The sequence below is a fragment of the Aquila chrysaetos genome, chromosome 20, assembly GCF_900496995.4.
Source record: "Aquila chrysaetos chrysaetos chromosome 20, bAquChr1.4, whole genome shotgun sequence".
Classification (NCBI taxonomy): Eukaryota; Metazoa; Chordata; class Aves; order Accipitriformes; family Accipitridae; genus Aquila; species Aquila chrysaetos.
The window spans coordinates 8,375,272-8,392,604 of record NC_044023.1 but is presented as its reverse complement, the minus strand read 5'-3'; the positions used below and the strand labels follow the sequence as shown (position 1 = coordinate 8,392,604).

Below are 17,333 nucleotides of genomic sequence, written 5' to 3'. Positions count from 1 at the left end.
ATGGCAACTGAGGAGAAATCTGGAGACTAGCAGCATAAAGAGGACCAAGTCAGATTAATCTAGTACAGAAACTGTGAGGCCATATGGTTGATAAGTAGGAAAACTGCTAAGCTGAAGAGCTTGAAAAAAACATTGTAAAAGGCTTTCAAGTGGTTGGAAGACAGAGATGGGAAAAGTATTTCAATTCAGTTGAGGCTACCTTCACGGCATAAAATAGAGTTAGTCCTCCTCCTTTAAACTACCAATATAAAAAAAAAAACCAAACCCACCATTAAAAATACTGTGACAAGAAGTTTTTGTCAAAGCAGGAAAAGCTAGAACTTAGATTTAATTGGCAAAGCAGAAGCCATAATGGATTTTCATTTAGAGACTTCTTACATGCAAAAGCCTCCTTATGTACTCAATGCTACTCTGAAAGCATGGCATCTGCTGTAAACTCAAGCACTTGAAAGTCATGTAATAAAGGTTTGCCCACAAAATATTTAGCCCAATTGCTGAAGGGGTCCTCTGAAATCATCAGCGCACAAGGAGCTGGGGGACGGAGACCAGTTTTAAATATGAAAGGGCATTTAATTATGGCATTATGTACCTACAAAACACATTATCAACCACCAAGGTCTTAAAATTGTACAGTAATTTCTGGTATGTGATATCACTGAATGTTGTATCAGGTTGAACAGATGCCTAAATCAAGACAGAGTAGTTGAGAAAAGCCACGTGTTACAAGATGGGTGAACTAAGCAACAACTCAACATTTTTACCGAGGAGAGTACCGGGGGCAGGAGGGAAAGGTCCATCAAGTATACAGTGCCATCAGTAAACAGAAGAGCAGGAAGAAGAGACAGCAAGAAAATTCTAGCAGCAACCAAAGAACCAAAAGGTATCTTCCTGCTGCATATTGCATAGGGAAGCAGACAGCTACAAGGCACATGCTAAATACAACTTTACTCCCGTTTTCAAATGCAATACCTGACAGAAAAGGTGCTATTTTTATAGATCTGACACAAGTTCTTGTTCGTTTGTGCTAAGAAAATGATACTCGGGATTAAAAAAAAAAAAAAAAAAAGTGTGCTAGGACTGAGCTGGAACTCTGTTAGCTCAGGATTTTATTTTGGGAGTCTTATAAGTAACAATTAAAGAGGACTAAGTTCCACACAGCCATTGATATAATCTCCCTTCAGAAACAAAGTATGCCTCCAATTCTGAAATTCCTGAATAAATATAATCTATTCCCTCTTCTGAAATCTTGTCTAGTAGCAAGAGCAGTTTCCAACTACAACAAGAAAGTAGTTTATTCCTTAGGGAGCAGCAAACTAACAAACAGCAGTGGCCAGACATACTCTGAATATACCACCCAAGGACTGCTGTGGAGTTTAAGAGCATTTTTTTCTTTAAAACGTCAGCCAGCTTGATGGCTGGGGAAATCCGCAGAAGGCTGCCAAACATGTGGAAAAGCGGTTTCCCCTGGTAGAAGCCAGTGCCTCTGACAAGCAGCAAATGGTGGGGAAAAATCCTTATGACAGGGAACCCATCCACCCCACTGTCACCTTGTGCACACATATTCTGCGAGTAGGGAATGACATGAACGCCCAGCTTTCCGAGGCCTCTTTTAGTACATAGGCAGCAATGAGGATGCTCACCATTCCTCTACCAACAGCAGAGAGCTCTACATCCCATTTGGTTTATTCCATCAAAACTCTAAGTAAAAACTTTCTCATGAGCTTTTAGTATTAAAGTGATGCAGCCCAAAGAAAGATCTCCAAATATAAAGTTCCCCATGGTCTTGGCTAAACAGTATTTTCTCCAGCTGAGAAACAGAGTATTGGAGCAAAATATTTGCCTGAGATACGATTAAAATTTGGGAGTTATTCAACTCTCTTCCATACCAAACCTCAGCACAGAGCGTTCGCAGTTCCTGCTGACACTAGATGTAGCCACAACCCTAATTCTTCAGAACTTCAAAATATAAGTTTATTTAGAAAGCATAACAGCTTATCAACATTACAGACTTGCTTAGCCTCACAAAAGAGCAGAACAGGTTTTCAGGGTGATAGTCTCACTTATCCTTCTTAGCCATGCTCTTAATGCAACTTCCAACTCACTTCTGGTATCACCTTTGGCTTCCAAAAAGCATCAGTTGTTTCCTACAGACAAACAAGAACCTCCTTTACTACAGAATCACTCTCTGTAATATTAATACAGTGTAACCTACCCTGAACACGTCATCAGTGAACAGGGTAAGACACTCATACTCTTCTGGGCTGGGAACTCTGTATCTTGCCTCCTCCTTCCTCTCTCACCAGTTCTGTCTAGTTCAATTGCTCACAATCACGCACAGATTTTATACATATAAACAGTCCCTATGGCTTTGTACTAAACTCATTAATCTGGAGTTTTAGACATGTAATACTAATTTAATGCAACAGGTATATGCACACACACCCCCATAGAAAGACAAGCCATGTCCCAAATCATTAATGGGATTTGAACCCTACACTTCAGGTTAGTGAGTCTTTTACCAGCTCACAGAAACAATTAAAATGCTGGCAACGTTTCATTGCAGTACAGACATCTAATGTTTCCAGACCAAAAGGAAAAAAAAAAAATTTTAAAGATCAACTGAGAACACACTCTAAGTCAACAGGGTACACTTTCACTTGAGGTTTGTCTGCTGAGATATCTGACAAATGAAAGAACATGGTTCAACAAGCAACTAATTTTTTTCATTATATAGAAAAGCTTTATTAATGATTTTGTTTACTGAATTACTGCTCTCCAAGGGAAAATAATACATGCTGCTCCAGGATTAACTTATGTAAAAGACTCAACCTGAGATTAGTAAGAAACCTTTGCACTGTGCTTTCCTAGATTTCAACTTCAGAGGGAGGTGGAATTTAGACAGTGTATTCAAAACTAAATGAAATATGAAACTACCCTTAATAAAAGGATGTCTTGAAAAAAAATTTAAGGATTCTCAATAAAACAAACATCAAATAAATTACAAACTACAGAGTATTAAGTATTTATGCATTTATATGCAGATATGCTAAAAAAGGGAAGGAGGCCAAATAAAATTCAGAACTGATTATGACTGACATGAAAAGAAAGCACGGAGCAATGCCAATGATTCAAGAAAAAGAAGTTAAATTTAGCTTACTCACTAAGAACCTATTATGTAACAACAAAAAAACCAGAGCATCACTATTTCTTTTTTTAAATATAAATCCCTTAAAAATAGGTAAAAAGCTTTGTGAAATAACCCTTGTGTCATGATTTAGGCCCAGCCAGCAACTAAGTACCATGCGGTTACTTCCTCACTCCTCCCCCCTGCTCCGGTGGGATGGGAAGGAGAATCAGACGAAAAAGGTAAAAAACTCATGGGTTGAGACAAGGACAGTTTAATAGGACAACACAAGGAAAGAAGAAATAATGACAATAATACTAATAAAAGAATACACAAAGCGAGTGATGCACAATGCAATTGCTCACCACTCGGAACCCAATGCCCAGCAATCTGCAATCCCTCCTCCCCCACCAGCCAGCTCCCCCAGTTTATATACTGAGCATGACATCATACGGTATCAAATATCCCCTTGGCTAGTTCAGCTCAGCTATCCTGGCTGTATCCCCTCCCAGCTTCTTGTGAAAATTAACTCTATCCCAGCCAAACCCAGGATACTAACCACCCCTTATTCTATATCACCTACGTCGTGCCCAGATCCTACACTTTCCAATTAGTCACCACCACTTTTCCTGTCTTTTTTTAATACGCATATATATATACACACACATCTCATTCCCTTAGTCTATGAGCCACCCCTCTAACATGTCCATTGAGTTCATTTAATCCATGACTTCGGGGCTCCATCTGTCTTAACAGTCTTTCAGGGCAGGAGAGATGGTGTGTGGCGTTGGATTGCTGCATCCGGAGCTCACAGCTGGTGTATTTGGCACAGCCCACACCCACAGCCTGCAGGTTGAAGATGTCTATTATGAGGAAGTTGCTGGGCACCAGTTGCTGAAGCCAGTTTAAGTTCCATCACTGCTGCACTTCACTCAGTTTCATCAAAGTCCATAATTCATTGATTTGGGCAATTCTTACTGTAATTCCATTGATATGGCATATAGCAACTGTAGTAGCAATGACATACAGTGGCAGGATTATTTAGCAATTAACATCATACAATTTAATTCATTGGCTATTCTCACCCAAAATCGAATGCCCTTGAGGTACACATCAAACTTCCCCATCCTTCTGCATCACCCACCAAGTGCACCCAGGTCTTTGAGCAAAAGCAATCCCATGGATGGGTTTTCCTTTGCCTGAGGCAGGACTAAGCCAGACTGTCTTCCCTAACATATTCTTCATGTGCACTACGGGGACTTCATCCCCTTCTACAGTACATGGAAGTTTTGAGTGGGCAGGGCCAGCTCAATTGGCAGATCCTCTAGTGTTGACTAACCAGTTGGCTTTTGCTAAATGTGTATCCCAATGTTTGAAGGTCCCACCCCCCATTGCACACTGTAGTTTATAGCATCACTGCAGTTTATAGCAGTCCATTGTATCATTCAATTTTCCTGGACCCTAGTGCATGATGGGGCATATGATACACCCACTCAATGCCATGCTCTTTGGCCCAGGTGTCTGTGAGGTTGTTTCAGAAATGAGTCCCATTGTCTGACTCAATTCTTTCTGGGGTACCATGTCACCATAAGACTTGCTTTTCAAGGCCCAGAATAGTGTTCCAGGCAGTGGTACGGGCCACAGGATATGTTTCCAGTCATCCGGTGGTTGCTTCCACCATTGTAAACACTCCCACAAACCTGCCAAGGCAGGCGCCATGCGTGATACAGTCAATCTGCCAGGCCTCCCCATATTTATACTTCAACCGTTGCCCTCCATACCAGAGGCTTTAACCACTTGGCTTGCCTGATTGCAGCTCATGTTTCACATTCATGGATAACCAGTGCAATATCATCCATAGTCAAGCCCACCCCTCAATCACGAGCCCATCTGTATGTTGCATCTCTTCCCTGATGGCCTGAGGCATCATGGGCCCACTGATCCATAACTAATTCACCCTTATGTTGCCAGTCCAAATCCACCTGAGCCACTTCAATCTTGGCAGCCTGATCCACCTGCTGGGTGTTTTGATGTTCTTCAGTGGCCTGACTCTTGGGTACTTGAGCATCTACGTGATGTACTTTTACAACCAGCTTCTCTAACCAGGCAGCAATATCTTGCCCCAGTGCAGCAGCCCAGATGGGTTTGCCTCTGCACTGCCAGCTGCTCTGCTTCCATTGCTGCAACCACCCCCACAGGGCATTTACCACGATCCATGAGTCAGTATAGAGATAGAGCACTGGCCGTTCTCCCCAGCTGTGGTGTAGAGCACATTTTTAACATCTTGTCCTGCCCAGACTGGCCCAAGGGCTACTGCATGAGCTATTTCCTGTTTAATCTGTTCGAAGGCTTATTGTTGCTCAGGGCTCCATTTTAAAATCATTCTTCTTCTGCGTCACTTGATAGAGAGGGCTTACAATTAGGACTGTAATCTGGAATATGCACCTTCCAAAAACCCACAACACTTAAGAAAGCTTGTGTTTCCTTTTTGCTAGTTGGTGGAGACATAGCTTCTATTTTGTTGATCGCATCCACTGGGATCTGACGACGCCCGTCTTGCCATTTTATTCCTAAAAACTGGATCTCCTGTGCAGGTCCCTTGACCTCACTTCGTTTTATGGCAAAACCAACCTTCAGAAGGATTTGAACTGTTTTCTTCCCTTTCTCAAAAACTTCTTCTGCTGTGTTGCCCCACACAATGATGTCATCAATGTATTGCAGGTGTTCAGAGCTTCACCCTGTCCCACTGCAGTCTGGATCAGTCCATGGCAAATGGTGGGGCTTTGTTTCCACCCATGGGGCAGTCGACTCCAGGTGTACTGGACACCCCTCCAAGTGAAAACAAAATGCAACCTGCACTCTGCTGCCAAAGGGATTGAGAAAAATGCATTAGCGATGTCAATTGTGGCATATCACTTGGCTGCCTTTGACTCCAGTTTGTATTGAAGTTCCAGCATGGCCAGCACAGCAGCATGACTTCATTCAGGCCACGATAGTCTACTGTTAGTCTCCAGTCTCCATTTTCGCACTGACCATATGGGACTATTAAAGGGTGAGCAAGTTTTGCTGATCGCTCCTTGGCTCTCCAGTCGACAAATCAGCGTACGGCTGGGAATCAGAAAGTCTTGGTTGGTGCAACATTGCCGCCAGTGCACTGTTGTGGTAGCGACTGGCACTTGTTGTTCTTTGACCCTCAGCAATCCCACGACAGAAGGGTCCTCCGAGAGACCAGGCAATGTAGACAGCTGTTCAATTTCCTCCATCTCCAAGGCAGCTATACCAAAGGCCCACCAGTACCCTTTTGGGTCCTTGAAATACCTTCTCCTGAGATAGTCTATGCCAAGGACACAGGGCCTCTGGGCCAGTCACAATAGGGTGTTTGGCCACTCATTCCCCATTAGACTCACTTCAGCTTCCAATACAGTTAGCTGTTGGGATCCCCCTGTCACTCCAGAAATACAGATGGGTTCTTCCCCTTTATAGCTTGATGGCATTAGGGTACACTGTGCACTGGTATCTACCCTTATACTCCTGTGGGTTTGACGTGCCAGGCCATCAAATCCACACAGTCCAATAAACTCAGTTGTCCCTTTCCTCCACCTGGCTGGATGTAGGGACCCTCTAATCCTGGTCATAGTATTCATTACACACTTTTTGCAAACATGAATCAGAAGTCCCTTCAAGAGGATCAGAAATGAGATCAGCCCTTCTACTCTGTCTGGGGAACTGCGCACTGGAAACTGGAGCAGCATTTTTCCAGGAAGAATCCCCTTTTGTGATTGTTTTTCCTTGCAACTCACTTACCCGTGCCTCTAGGGTTGAGGTAGGTTTTCCATCCCACTCCCTCATGTCCTCTCCGTGGTCACGCAGGTAAAACCACAGGGTACTACGTGGTGTGTACCTTCTATACCCTTTCTCTTCAGCAGAAGAATGCTGACTCCTAATAGCTGAGATAGGTGCCTGGACAGGTGCGGGGCAGAACTTATCCTCAAATCGCTGGAACTCTTGGGACAGTTTCTCGGCTAGCATGTCTGGCAGTTTCTCCACAGCTGAGATGCAGGCCCGTAGGGAAGAAGAGATACTTCCTTCGTATTGCTGGAGTCGTCCAGCCACTTCATCCACTGTCTGTCCCTCACCTTCTTTCCAGGACACTATTGCCAATGAGTTGGCATACAACGGCGGTGCGCTTCGTAGAAACTTCCGCCACATGGGTTGTGTGCATTGCACTTCATCTGGATCTGTGGGTAACCGCTCATTATAAATCACCTCTAGCACAGCTAATTCCCTCAGGTACTGGATACCTCTCTCCATAGTGGTCCACTTGCCTGGGTGACATGTAATATCTTCCTTGAAGGGGTACCTTTCCTTCACACCCAACAGAAGTCGCCTCCAGAGGCTGAGGGCTTGTGTCTTCTTCCCAATCACCTTGTCAATGCCCCCTTCCCTAGACAGGGATCCCAGCTGCTTGGCTTCCCTACCCTCTAATTCCAAGCTACTGGCCCCATTATCCCAGCATCGGAGCAGCCAGGTGACAATGTGCTCGCCTGGATGGCGGCTGAAATCCTTTTGTATATCTCGCAGCTCACCCGGGGATAGGGATCGGGTGATTATCTCTGGTTCTGCCTCTTCCTCCTGTTCTAGTGATGACCCTGGTTCACTTTCATCCCTCACTAAGTGAGCTGATTTTTTTGTGTATTTCTTCTGTACAGGGGCAACTGATACTGGCACAATTTGGTTCTCTGGTTCAGCTGCAGTGCCTGTCGCTGGGGTCTGAGTAGCCACAGTGCCTGTCGCCAGGGTTTGAGTAGCCACAGTGCTTGTCATGAGGGTTGGAATAGCTGCAGTGCCTGTCGGTCTGTTTTCCCTCCCTGCCCGCTGAGGGTGCTGCATAATATTGAGCAGTGTTTGGTAGATGCTGGCCAGGGCCCAGCACAGTGTGGTAAGTTGTGCCTCTTTGGAATAGCCCCAGCATTTTCGTTTCAAATATTCTACCACTTCATGAGGGTTCTGTAGTTGTTCGGGAGTGAAGTTCCAAACCATTGGAGGTGAGAAGTTCTCTAGATACCTGCCCATATTCTCCCATATGCCGTGCCACCCATGACTATCCAGCCTTGGGGCAGATCTCTGGGTGGTATTCTTAAAAGAAGTTTTTTGTAACCCTAAACAAGACCTGAAACACATTAAGGAGACATAGCAATAAGAGCATGCTGGCTTGAACATCCCAAAGATATTCAAAATTCTCATAAGCTGTTGTAGTTAGCCTGAAAGAGAAAGGGGAGGTAAAAGAGCAGGAGAAAGTATCCCCCCTGCTCCCATCTTCCCCATAGATTGGGTGCAATTGTTAATACATTCTGAGAGAAGGTGCCCAAGGTATGGGCATGACAACAATGCCGCATACAAGAACCAGCTTAACCTCATGACCAGTGATGTAATCATAAGTCGACATTACCTAGGTACAGCAAAATGACAGTCCTGATCCCTCTCCCAGAGGTGACAGAACATCACCGCAGGGAATACATAGTGCATATAAGAACTTAGATAACACCACCACGTGAACAAATGAACCAACATTGTGACCAGCGACTATTTAACTAATATAAGAAATGCGTATAACAAATTTATTTTAACACGCTGTGGTCACATCTGTCATTATCTCAACCCTTTGGGCCCCACATTGGGTACCAAAAAGGACTGTCCTGGTTTAGGCCCAGCCGGCAACTAAGCACCATGTGGCCACTCACTCATTCCCTCCCCTGCCCCCATGGGATGGGAAGAAGAATCAGAAGAAAAAGGTAACTCACTCGTGGGTTGAGACAAGGACAGTTTAACAGGACAACACAAGGAGAGAAGAAATAATAGTAACAATAATACTAATAAAAGAATATACGAAGCAAGTTATGCACAATGAAATATATACTGAGCGTGACGTCATATGGTATCGAATATCCCCTTTGCTAGTTCAGCTCAGCTATCCTGGCTGTGTCCCCTCCTAGCTTCTTGTGCAAATTAACTCTATCCCAGCCAAACCCAGGACACCTTGAAAGAGCAGCAGAAAGAAAACTTAAGATCTACAAATGATCCAGTCTAGACTGCCGCCAGCCCACTCACATTTGACATGGAGCGATGACACACAACAGAGGAAGCACCAAAATGCAGAACAAATGTCCCCTCAGACTGTCAACAAATATTCAACATAAATATCTAGACTCACTCATCTCTGAAAACGTCTGAGCTGCAGGCTACCAGAAGACAGCAGTATACCATGGCAGATGCATTGCTAATTATGCCCTCTTCTTACAGGGAACTTTTTTCACTCCTCCTACATGCATCTGCTACTGCCCACACTATGAGATGGGCTACTGGACACACCTGGTCCAGATCCAGTACAGCCTTCCTCACTATTTTCAACAGTACAAGTACGATTCATACACAGTTTTGGAGTTATCAAGGCAACTGCTGTAGAATATTAGCAGCTTAAAGACATAAAAAGGCATAGAAAACATCACTGAACCTAACAGGAAAATACTTACTGCTCGTTATCATCTTTTGTTATCATATGTCTATAACAGATTAAGTTCTCAACTTTTTCCTCCTTCCATTTCAAACACAGAAAGAATTTTAAAGTCCAATCTTTCTACCTGACTTGCCTTACAGGACACAGCCACCTTTTGCATAAGAAGGCATGATGTTAGTCCACCAGGGCTCATTATAATCCAAAGACATTAAAGCATACTGCTTTCCTGAGAGACAGGCTTTGCCCTGGCCACATAAAAAGGTCCTTCTCATTTGATCAGCAGTTTGTGTGCTGATCAGCACACACCAAAGTCAATCCTAATGAGGAGGGGCAATCCAGCTTCTTCTTCCCCTCTTTGGCTTCCCAAACAGTGTTTTTGAACAAACAGCTATTATGCATTTAACCTACAAGACTAAATAAGGGCACAAGAGCCAGAGCGCAGAACTTGCTAAACCAATGCACCCAACTGTATAAGGGAGACATTATGTGGAATATACATGCTTAGTTTCTTAACTAACAGAGATAAGGGCAAAGGAAATAGTTATCCATGACAGCGTACAAAGGAACAGATAATCCTAGATGTATGACTTACTACAATTCTTTCAGCTACCCATTATGAGCATCAAGTCAAAAAATTTCACGAGTTCTACATTATAATAAGCAAATCTTTATTTCTACATCATTAGAAAATACTAATCTGCATACTGATAACCATTTTCATTTAAATATCACTACAGGTTAATTAAAAGTCTTTACCTATCAGACTAGCTGCTAAAAAAAAAAAGAAAAGACTGAGGCCTGGGAATGCTACAGGGCTCCTTTTTAGCTTCGCTTCACATAGAAACAAAAGGTTATGATCTGGTCTTGCACGGCTCCCTCTCTAATACTGACTGTCAACTAGTATTCAATTATGTACATGATATGAATGTTTAGATGCTTTTCACACTGTAGTCTTACAGAAAGTTCATTATAATCCTAGGAACATTCTCCTGATCCATTTACCCAGTATTATATCTCAGAAGTACAGAATTGTTTCAAAACAAGTTTCAGTGACCTATTTGATCCATTCTTCAAGTTTAACACCTGTAAGATCTTGATCTCAAATGAGATCACTCGGCAGCAAGCTCTACAAGTTAACTGTACTGTACAGAAAAACATTATCAGTCTAATGGGCTACTCATGGGAAAGCAAGTAGGCCATCAGACTAGTAAAATCACAGGATTTTACTTTCTGTAGTATGACTGGATAAGAGCAGCTCTTTATCATTGTAAGCAACTTCCATTCTACACCACTCACTCTATACATACATAATTTCATCACACCCCCCCCCATATTGCTCATCTCTTCTCTAAATTAGATATTACAGAGACATCATCTGTGTAAAATTTACAGGCTTCTAATTATCTTGGGCGGCAGGGGGGGTTGTTAAGCTATTTCTATACCTTTTTAAGGAGGAACTACCAGAACTCTGAGTATTCACTACTGGCAGCTTTGGAAATATACTCCAAGATCCTTTTTGTTCCACAATGGTAGAAGACAGCTATTTTTTTTTACTGTGCAGTCTGCAGAGGTAACTTTTTAAGTAGACTAGCTCAACATAAATAGCACTTTCATCTCCTAAGCACTGTAGAAACCCAAGTTTATACAACCTATTTGAAATGGGCTTTAAAAAGAAGACTGTTGCTAAGACAAGAAACCAGCAGCAGAACCACCAAAGAATATCTATATTCAAGATTTTATATCCTCCTTCAAAATACCCAAAACAAAGAAATGCACAATAAGCCAGTAATAATTAGGCTTTCACAGAGAACACGTGGTCACTAAAAACAAGTGAACAAGCTTGACAAAATAGCAGAACCCATTAGAACATGCTTGCTTGCTTACTTTGCCAGGAAATGCTGTCCAGGCCACGTGCCATCTTCATTCTTCACTTCTATTAGAACAACCTGAAAGAGAGTTCACGTAATAAAGATAACTACAAATCTGCTGCACATTTTGCAAAATCATTAACAAGTCACATTTTCAATGTTTGCTCAAAGTACATAAAACCAAGTGAAAAAATTACACATCAGAGAAAGCAGTACATGAGAATCTAAAAAAAAAAAAAAAAAGTTATGCCCCTTACCTGACCGTCATAGAGCCCTGCATCTTGCACAGTGCTATCCAGCTTGCTGAGCTGCTCGTAAGTGTTGCTCATATACCTGTTCCATAACCTAGTTTCCTTCTCAGCTGGGATATTAAACAGTTTTCTCATTTTTTTCTCAATGGTAGCTGTTCAGGGGGAAAAAAAAAAAACCACTAAAATACCTAAAACATGAGTGCTTTTGAAAAAAAACCTGACAAGCCAGGCATTCAGCAAGGAGGTACATCATTGAACCTTCAAGATCCTTTGAATAGAAAATGTATCAGGAAAGTTACAATTACTCATATAACTTGTCTAATATTTAGTCTGAAACAATGAATAACTTCTGTTTTCAGTCATGTATTTGCCTGTTAAGCCCTCAAACCAATCATGTTCAGAACACATTGAGAAGTTTCTGCCCAAATGCCAACTTCTGTGAAACAGTCATCATTTGATAACATAGGTTCAAAAAGGAAGTGTTTTCAGTTACTGTTGTCAGGCCATACATCAGCAAACTGAAAAAAAAAAAAAGCATCTTTATGGACATATGGACACATTTATGGACACATATGACAGCTGTCATTCACCATTTTAACACAGGAAAATACAGCCATGATACAGAAAGAGAGAGGGGCCAAATTTCAGGAAGAACAGAAGTGTAGGAAGAGCCATTAAGAAGATGACTAAAATATTCACACACTAGGGAGAGGGAATTGTAGGAGAACCAGAGACAGAACTGCTTTACATGAGCAACATGGATGTTTCCTAAGGACATGAGCTAGTAAGCAATGTGCTCCTCAAAGCTCTTAACCACAACTCCCTGTGTTGCACACAGAATCACTGTGGCTGGAAGAAACTGAGGAGGTTCCTAGTCCAGCCACTCAAACCAGGGTCAACACTGAATTCAGACCAGACTGCTTGGGGCTTATCCAATCAGGTGTTCAAAACTTGCAAGGCAGGAGATTCCTTCACCCCTCCAGGCCCTGTTCAAATGTCTAGCTGTCCTAATAGGGAAAATGTTTTCGTTATATTCACTTGGAACCTGTCCCGTTTCAATTTACGACTACTGTCTGTTACAGAGTTTTCTTGCTTTGTGACTCAGTAAATAGCTTGACTCCACATTCTCAGTAACCTCCTCATAGGTGCTACAAGGTCCCCCCAAAAGCCTTCTCTTCTCCAGGCTAAACACAGCTCCCTCAGCCTCTTCTCACACATCACACACTCCAACCCCAACTGTCCTGTTGGTATCCACTAGACTTGCGCCAGTTTATCAACATCATTCTTGTTCTGGAGGGCACAAAATCTCTCACAGTAGCATCAGACCACAGCTTCATGCATCAGAGAACTACTTACCAACAGTATCTGCTTTGCTAAAGTGGCAGCTAATTACATTGTCAGGATCACTGCTCTCACACAGCTTCAGCTCAAGAAGATAAACTTCAACCTTATAGTGCTTCACAAACAGACCATATTCCACTACCTGCAAACAAAAGGCAGATGTGAGAAACAAAATAACACAAAGTTAAAATACCGAGCAGCCTTCTGTAAGGTACACCTGTCTAAATACTTTAAGTCTTTAGGAGTCTTGCAAGTCAAGCCATAAACTGAACACTGACTTGTTCTCAAGTCCAGATTCAGTCACAGCCTCCATCAGCTTGTTTTGGGGTTTTGTTTTGTTTTTAAAATGTAAGAAATCCCAGTACTTTCCTTCCCCAGTGGATCCAAAGGTCCCATCATCACAGCTGAACTAAAAGTGCCAGCTAATTACCCATGTAGAATATTTGATCACACAGATCAAATGCATTCTAGGAAAAAAAAAAATTATCTCTTGCCCCTAGTCTTTGGCTAAGGTTTACATAAAAAAAACCAAACAAGCCTGGAACACTGGAGCAAAATCCTTTCTATTAGAAGAGAGTAAGACAAAGCATTAATGATTTTTCTGCATGGTATACGGAATCTACCTCATGACTCTCTCCTTGCAAAAACAAACAAATCTGTGAGAACTTGTTTTGATGACATTGCTTCATTTCAGTCATTTTCAAATCAATTTTGCATTTGAGAGAATACTCCAATAGGTACATCTACCCATCCCACGAGCTTTCAGCATATTTTTAAAAAGGTATTCTGCAAGACTAGACACAACTCTTCTCCTACAGATCATAAAAGACTTTACACCAGAAAGAAAAGCATGTTTCAGAGGCCAGTTATGAGACAACTGTGATGTAACTGATGAAAAAAAAAAAAAACAACAAAAAACCAAAACCCAAACAACTCAATTCTCTCCCCAGTTCTTTGCAGCTATAGAGCCTATGAAATTGAGATCATATTTAATTGAACCAGCAGGTATAATTTTTAAGAGTAACAGTGTTTAAGAGCCATTTGGACAATGCCTTTAATAATTTGCTTTAACTTTTGGTCAGCCCTCAAGTGGTCAGGCAGTTGGACTAGATGATTGTTGTAGGTCCCTTCCAACTGAAATATACCTATTCTATTCTATTCGCATGACCCCAGATTTGCCATGATCTACATCTGTATCATTTTACAGAAAAAAAAACAAAAAACAAACAAAAAAAAAAAAAACAACAACTTTACCCAGCTTTGGAAAGAAACAAAGAATTAAGACTAAGACTTACTGTGAGAATTTGGCTAAATTATGCTTCCCTCTTCTGAGCTTTTATAGGGTTGTATTAGATATGCAAGATGCTTTGAAGCTAAATGATTAACAAATATATTTGCAAAGATCTTCAGTATTTTGCTGTTACAACAGAAAGAGAAAGTAAAACTCCCTGTTTAAACAGCTTGACAGGCAAATTAGACCTTTTTTTTTTTTTTAAAGAATGCAAAGGAACCAATTCACAAGTTCTCTATTTCTTTTTCAGAAGGAATTTCATTAAATGGGACTTCCCGTTCTCCAGTATTCTATAGTTAGAAACAAATAAGAACCATATTTAGAATTGGAAGAACTCTTTCCAAGAAGAAGTTTCTGATCACATCACTGTGTCCGTTAGGACGGATGAATGGCAAGAAGAGTCTCTAATCACCTGCAGATGTCTTTTTAAACAGTGTCTGATCAGCCAGCTTGTTCTCTATCAAAGTAAAACTCTGGTCATCCCGTGGACAGCAATCTGAGCACAACACGCATTCAACCGCTGAGGAAGCACACTGTTCCATATCTTGCACGTTAATACACTTTGCAGTGGGACTCTATAGGAGATTGCCCGAAAATATGGTTTGAGATTATCAAAAGAAACCCAAACCACAAATAAAATCTAATCTAATCCTCCTGTACTCGTCTCTGATCATCAGGCACATAGGGACGGAAGAAATACCAGCTTGTAAAAATCACAAAGATGCCTGAAAATTACTTCCCAAATCCTACTTGTACAGATATTTTGATGTATGAATTACAGCTGATCCAGCTTTAGGAAAAGGATTCAACCATTCAAGGACCGCAAGTTTAACTGCTTTACTTCCAATGCTAACTGGAGAACGCTGTAACCAGATACTGACCACGTTCGACTCAGGTGCAGTTCTGCAGCTTGTGTGTCCCACTGACCTTTCAATTTATATTTTTGTAAGAGGCTGTAACATCCCACAAACATACTATGCTGCTATATTTCAACATTTTTTTAAATATAAAAATCACTTCAGTTATCAGGTTAACAATAAACAACAGAGACTGAAACTCTCATAGCAATTCAAAACTTTAAAAATTTGCTCTTAACTGGACCACAATAACTTGGCATCTTATGTCTATAAAACAGCACTAGCTCTAAGCTCTAGCCCTCAATAACTACAGCGTTGAATAGTGGCATCTGATACCCCAGGAGAAAGAGTCTCAGAGTTAAGCCTGTCACCCAAGTGTTTCCCCAATAGCTTCCAAACCTCTTGTCCAACTTCCGAATTTTTCAGAAAAGCGAGTGTCTAATAACATCCCAGGCTTTGTGAAAGTGGTTAGCCAGTTCAGGAACAAAAGCTTCCTCATTCAGAGAAGCACTAATCAGTAATAGTTCTAGTTTTCCTTCTCAGTATAGATTTTCTATTCCTCAAGAAGTTATCTGTTTCTACTAAACCCACATCTCCTTTATATGCTATAATCCTTTTCCACTCCCCCCCTTTCTGGTTTACACAGGAGTTCTGTCTACTCAGCAGAGTGAAGCTGGGGTCACCTGGTGAACCTGGGATCGATCATTTACACTTTCTGAATATGTCAGAATTTCTCATTACGTACAATTTCTAGCCCACACTGCAAGACAACATTCCAGTACCACTGATCAGCACGAGTGGGCCTCCAAGAGAGGGATCTTTCTTTCTTTTACCATTCTGGTGTCACACTTTCCTGGGTCTTGCACACCTGGAAGCAACCCTTACTGTAACATAATGCTACTTAAACTTAAGCAATATTAATTCTGTACAATAATCACTACACCAAATGAATAGTGTTGATATAGTCTTTATGAACCCCACAGACTGACACTGCTCAATTTAGTCAGTGCAAAAACCCACGACTAAAATAAAAAACAAAAAACCTTTTACCCATAAACGAGTGTCTGACAGTTTTCCAAAGAAGCAGCCTGTAAATCTCACTTTCTGGAACAGATTATATACTCAGAATGCATTCATGACTGCATTTGCCAAACAAAAGTAAGACTTACAGAACAAAACCACAAATAGTCTCTTCTCATGATTTTAGAATCACAGAATTTTTGGAAGAGAAAACAAGAACCACCTTAAACTCCAGAGGAAGTCCCTAAGCCATCTGTACTAAAAGACCACTTATTCCAATGCCTCATTCTGTCCTGGAAGATCGATAAGCTTGACTAACAACTTGCATTTTTCAACGAAACACAAACTACTCCACGCAACATAAAAGCACCGCACCGGTCCAAACAATCATAACGTAAAAAGTTAAACAGAACAAGGTTCATGGTTCTCACCCCATATAACCCATCAACTGAGAATCACTGAAGATTCAGGCATTTTAACTGTAATACTGGAAGGTCATTCTTTCAGGTACCAAGTCAAAGAGACCTCATGTTATTATCTCCAAAGAGCTGCTGAGGATCCTGCCTTAACTCACTTCTAGCAAAATAAACATCGTCTAAGTTTGGTAGAGATCAGAAAATGAAACCAGGCTGAAAAGACCTTGGTTCACCCATACTTACTTTTCTCACAATAGGCTGCTGTCCATCTATGCAGCCATACCACCTTACTAGTTTATTCCAGGCTTCGGTGGGAACCAATACATAATCTAGCTCGTCAATGAGGTGTTCTTTTAAACTCTGGGTTTCTGGATCTAAAAGGGAGACAGACATAAGAAAGCATGGCATCAAACAGCATCCTTTCTTCTCATGACCTACACACATACTACCACGACGCTAAAAAATACCAACCCTCCCACAGGCGGGCAAAAACCGCACCAGCCTCCTCCTCACTTACGAGGCCGGCAGGGCCACTTGTATCCTCCCTGGACACAGCGCTTCAAAAGCGAAAGCTGCACGACGAGACGACGGCAGGTGGGAGCCACTTACCCGAGCCGGGGCTGCGACCCGAGCACCAGACCCCACCGCCCA

General features: G+C 41.8%; 1 protein-coding gene across 6 annotated transcripts in view; it reads right to left on the bottom strand.

The window, feature by feature from the left end:
* Window positions 1-17,333, bottom strand: part of USP4 (ubiquitin specific peptidase 4) — a 52,991-nt gene that overhangs the window by 35,209 nt on the left and 449 nt on the right. For 3 of the 6 annotated variants that reach the window (XR_005930942.1, XM_030043676.1, XM_030043677.1), the window contains exons 3-6: window positions 16,926-17,056; window positions 13,114-13,240; window positions 11,764-11,909; window positions 11,523-11,584 (exon numbers count right to left, since the gene is read on the bottom strand). Coding sequence is in view for 5 of the 6 variants with exons in the window: in XM_030043676.1 (XP_029899536.1) it covers window positions 11,523-11,584; window positions 11,764-11,909; window positions 13,114-13,240; window positions 16,926-17,056 (466 nt within the window). In the remaining variant the exon portion in view is untranslated. Of the gene's footprint in view, window positions 1-8,087; window positions 8,295-11,522; window positions 11,585-11,763; window positions 11,910-13,113; window positions 13,241-16,925; window positions 17,057-17,333 lie in introns of those variants that run through there. The other 3 variants (XM_041118684.1, XM_041118683.1, XM_041118685.1) reach the window with 2 other exon arrangements.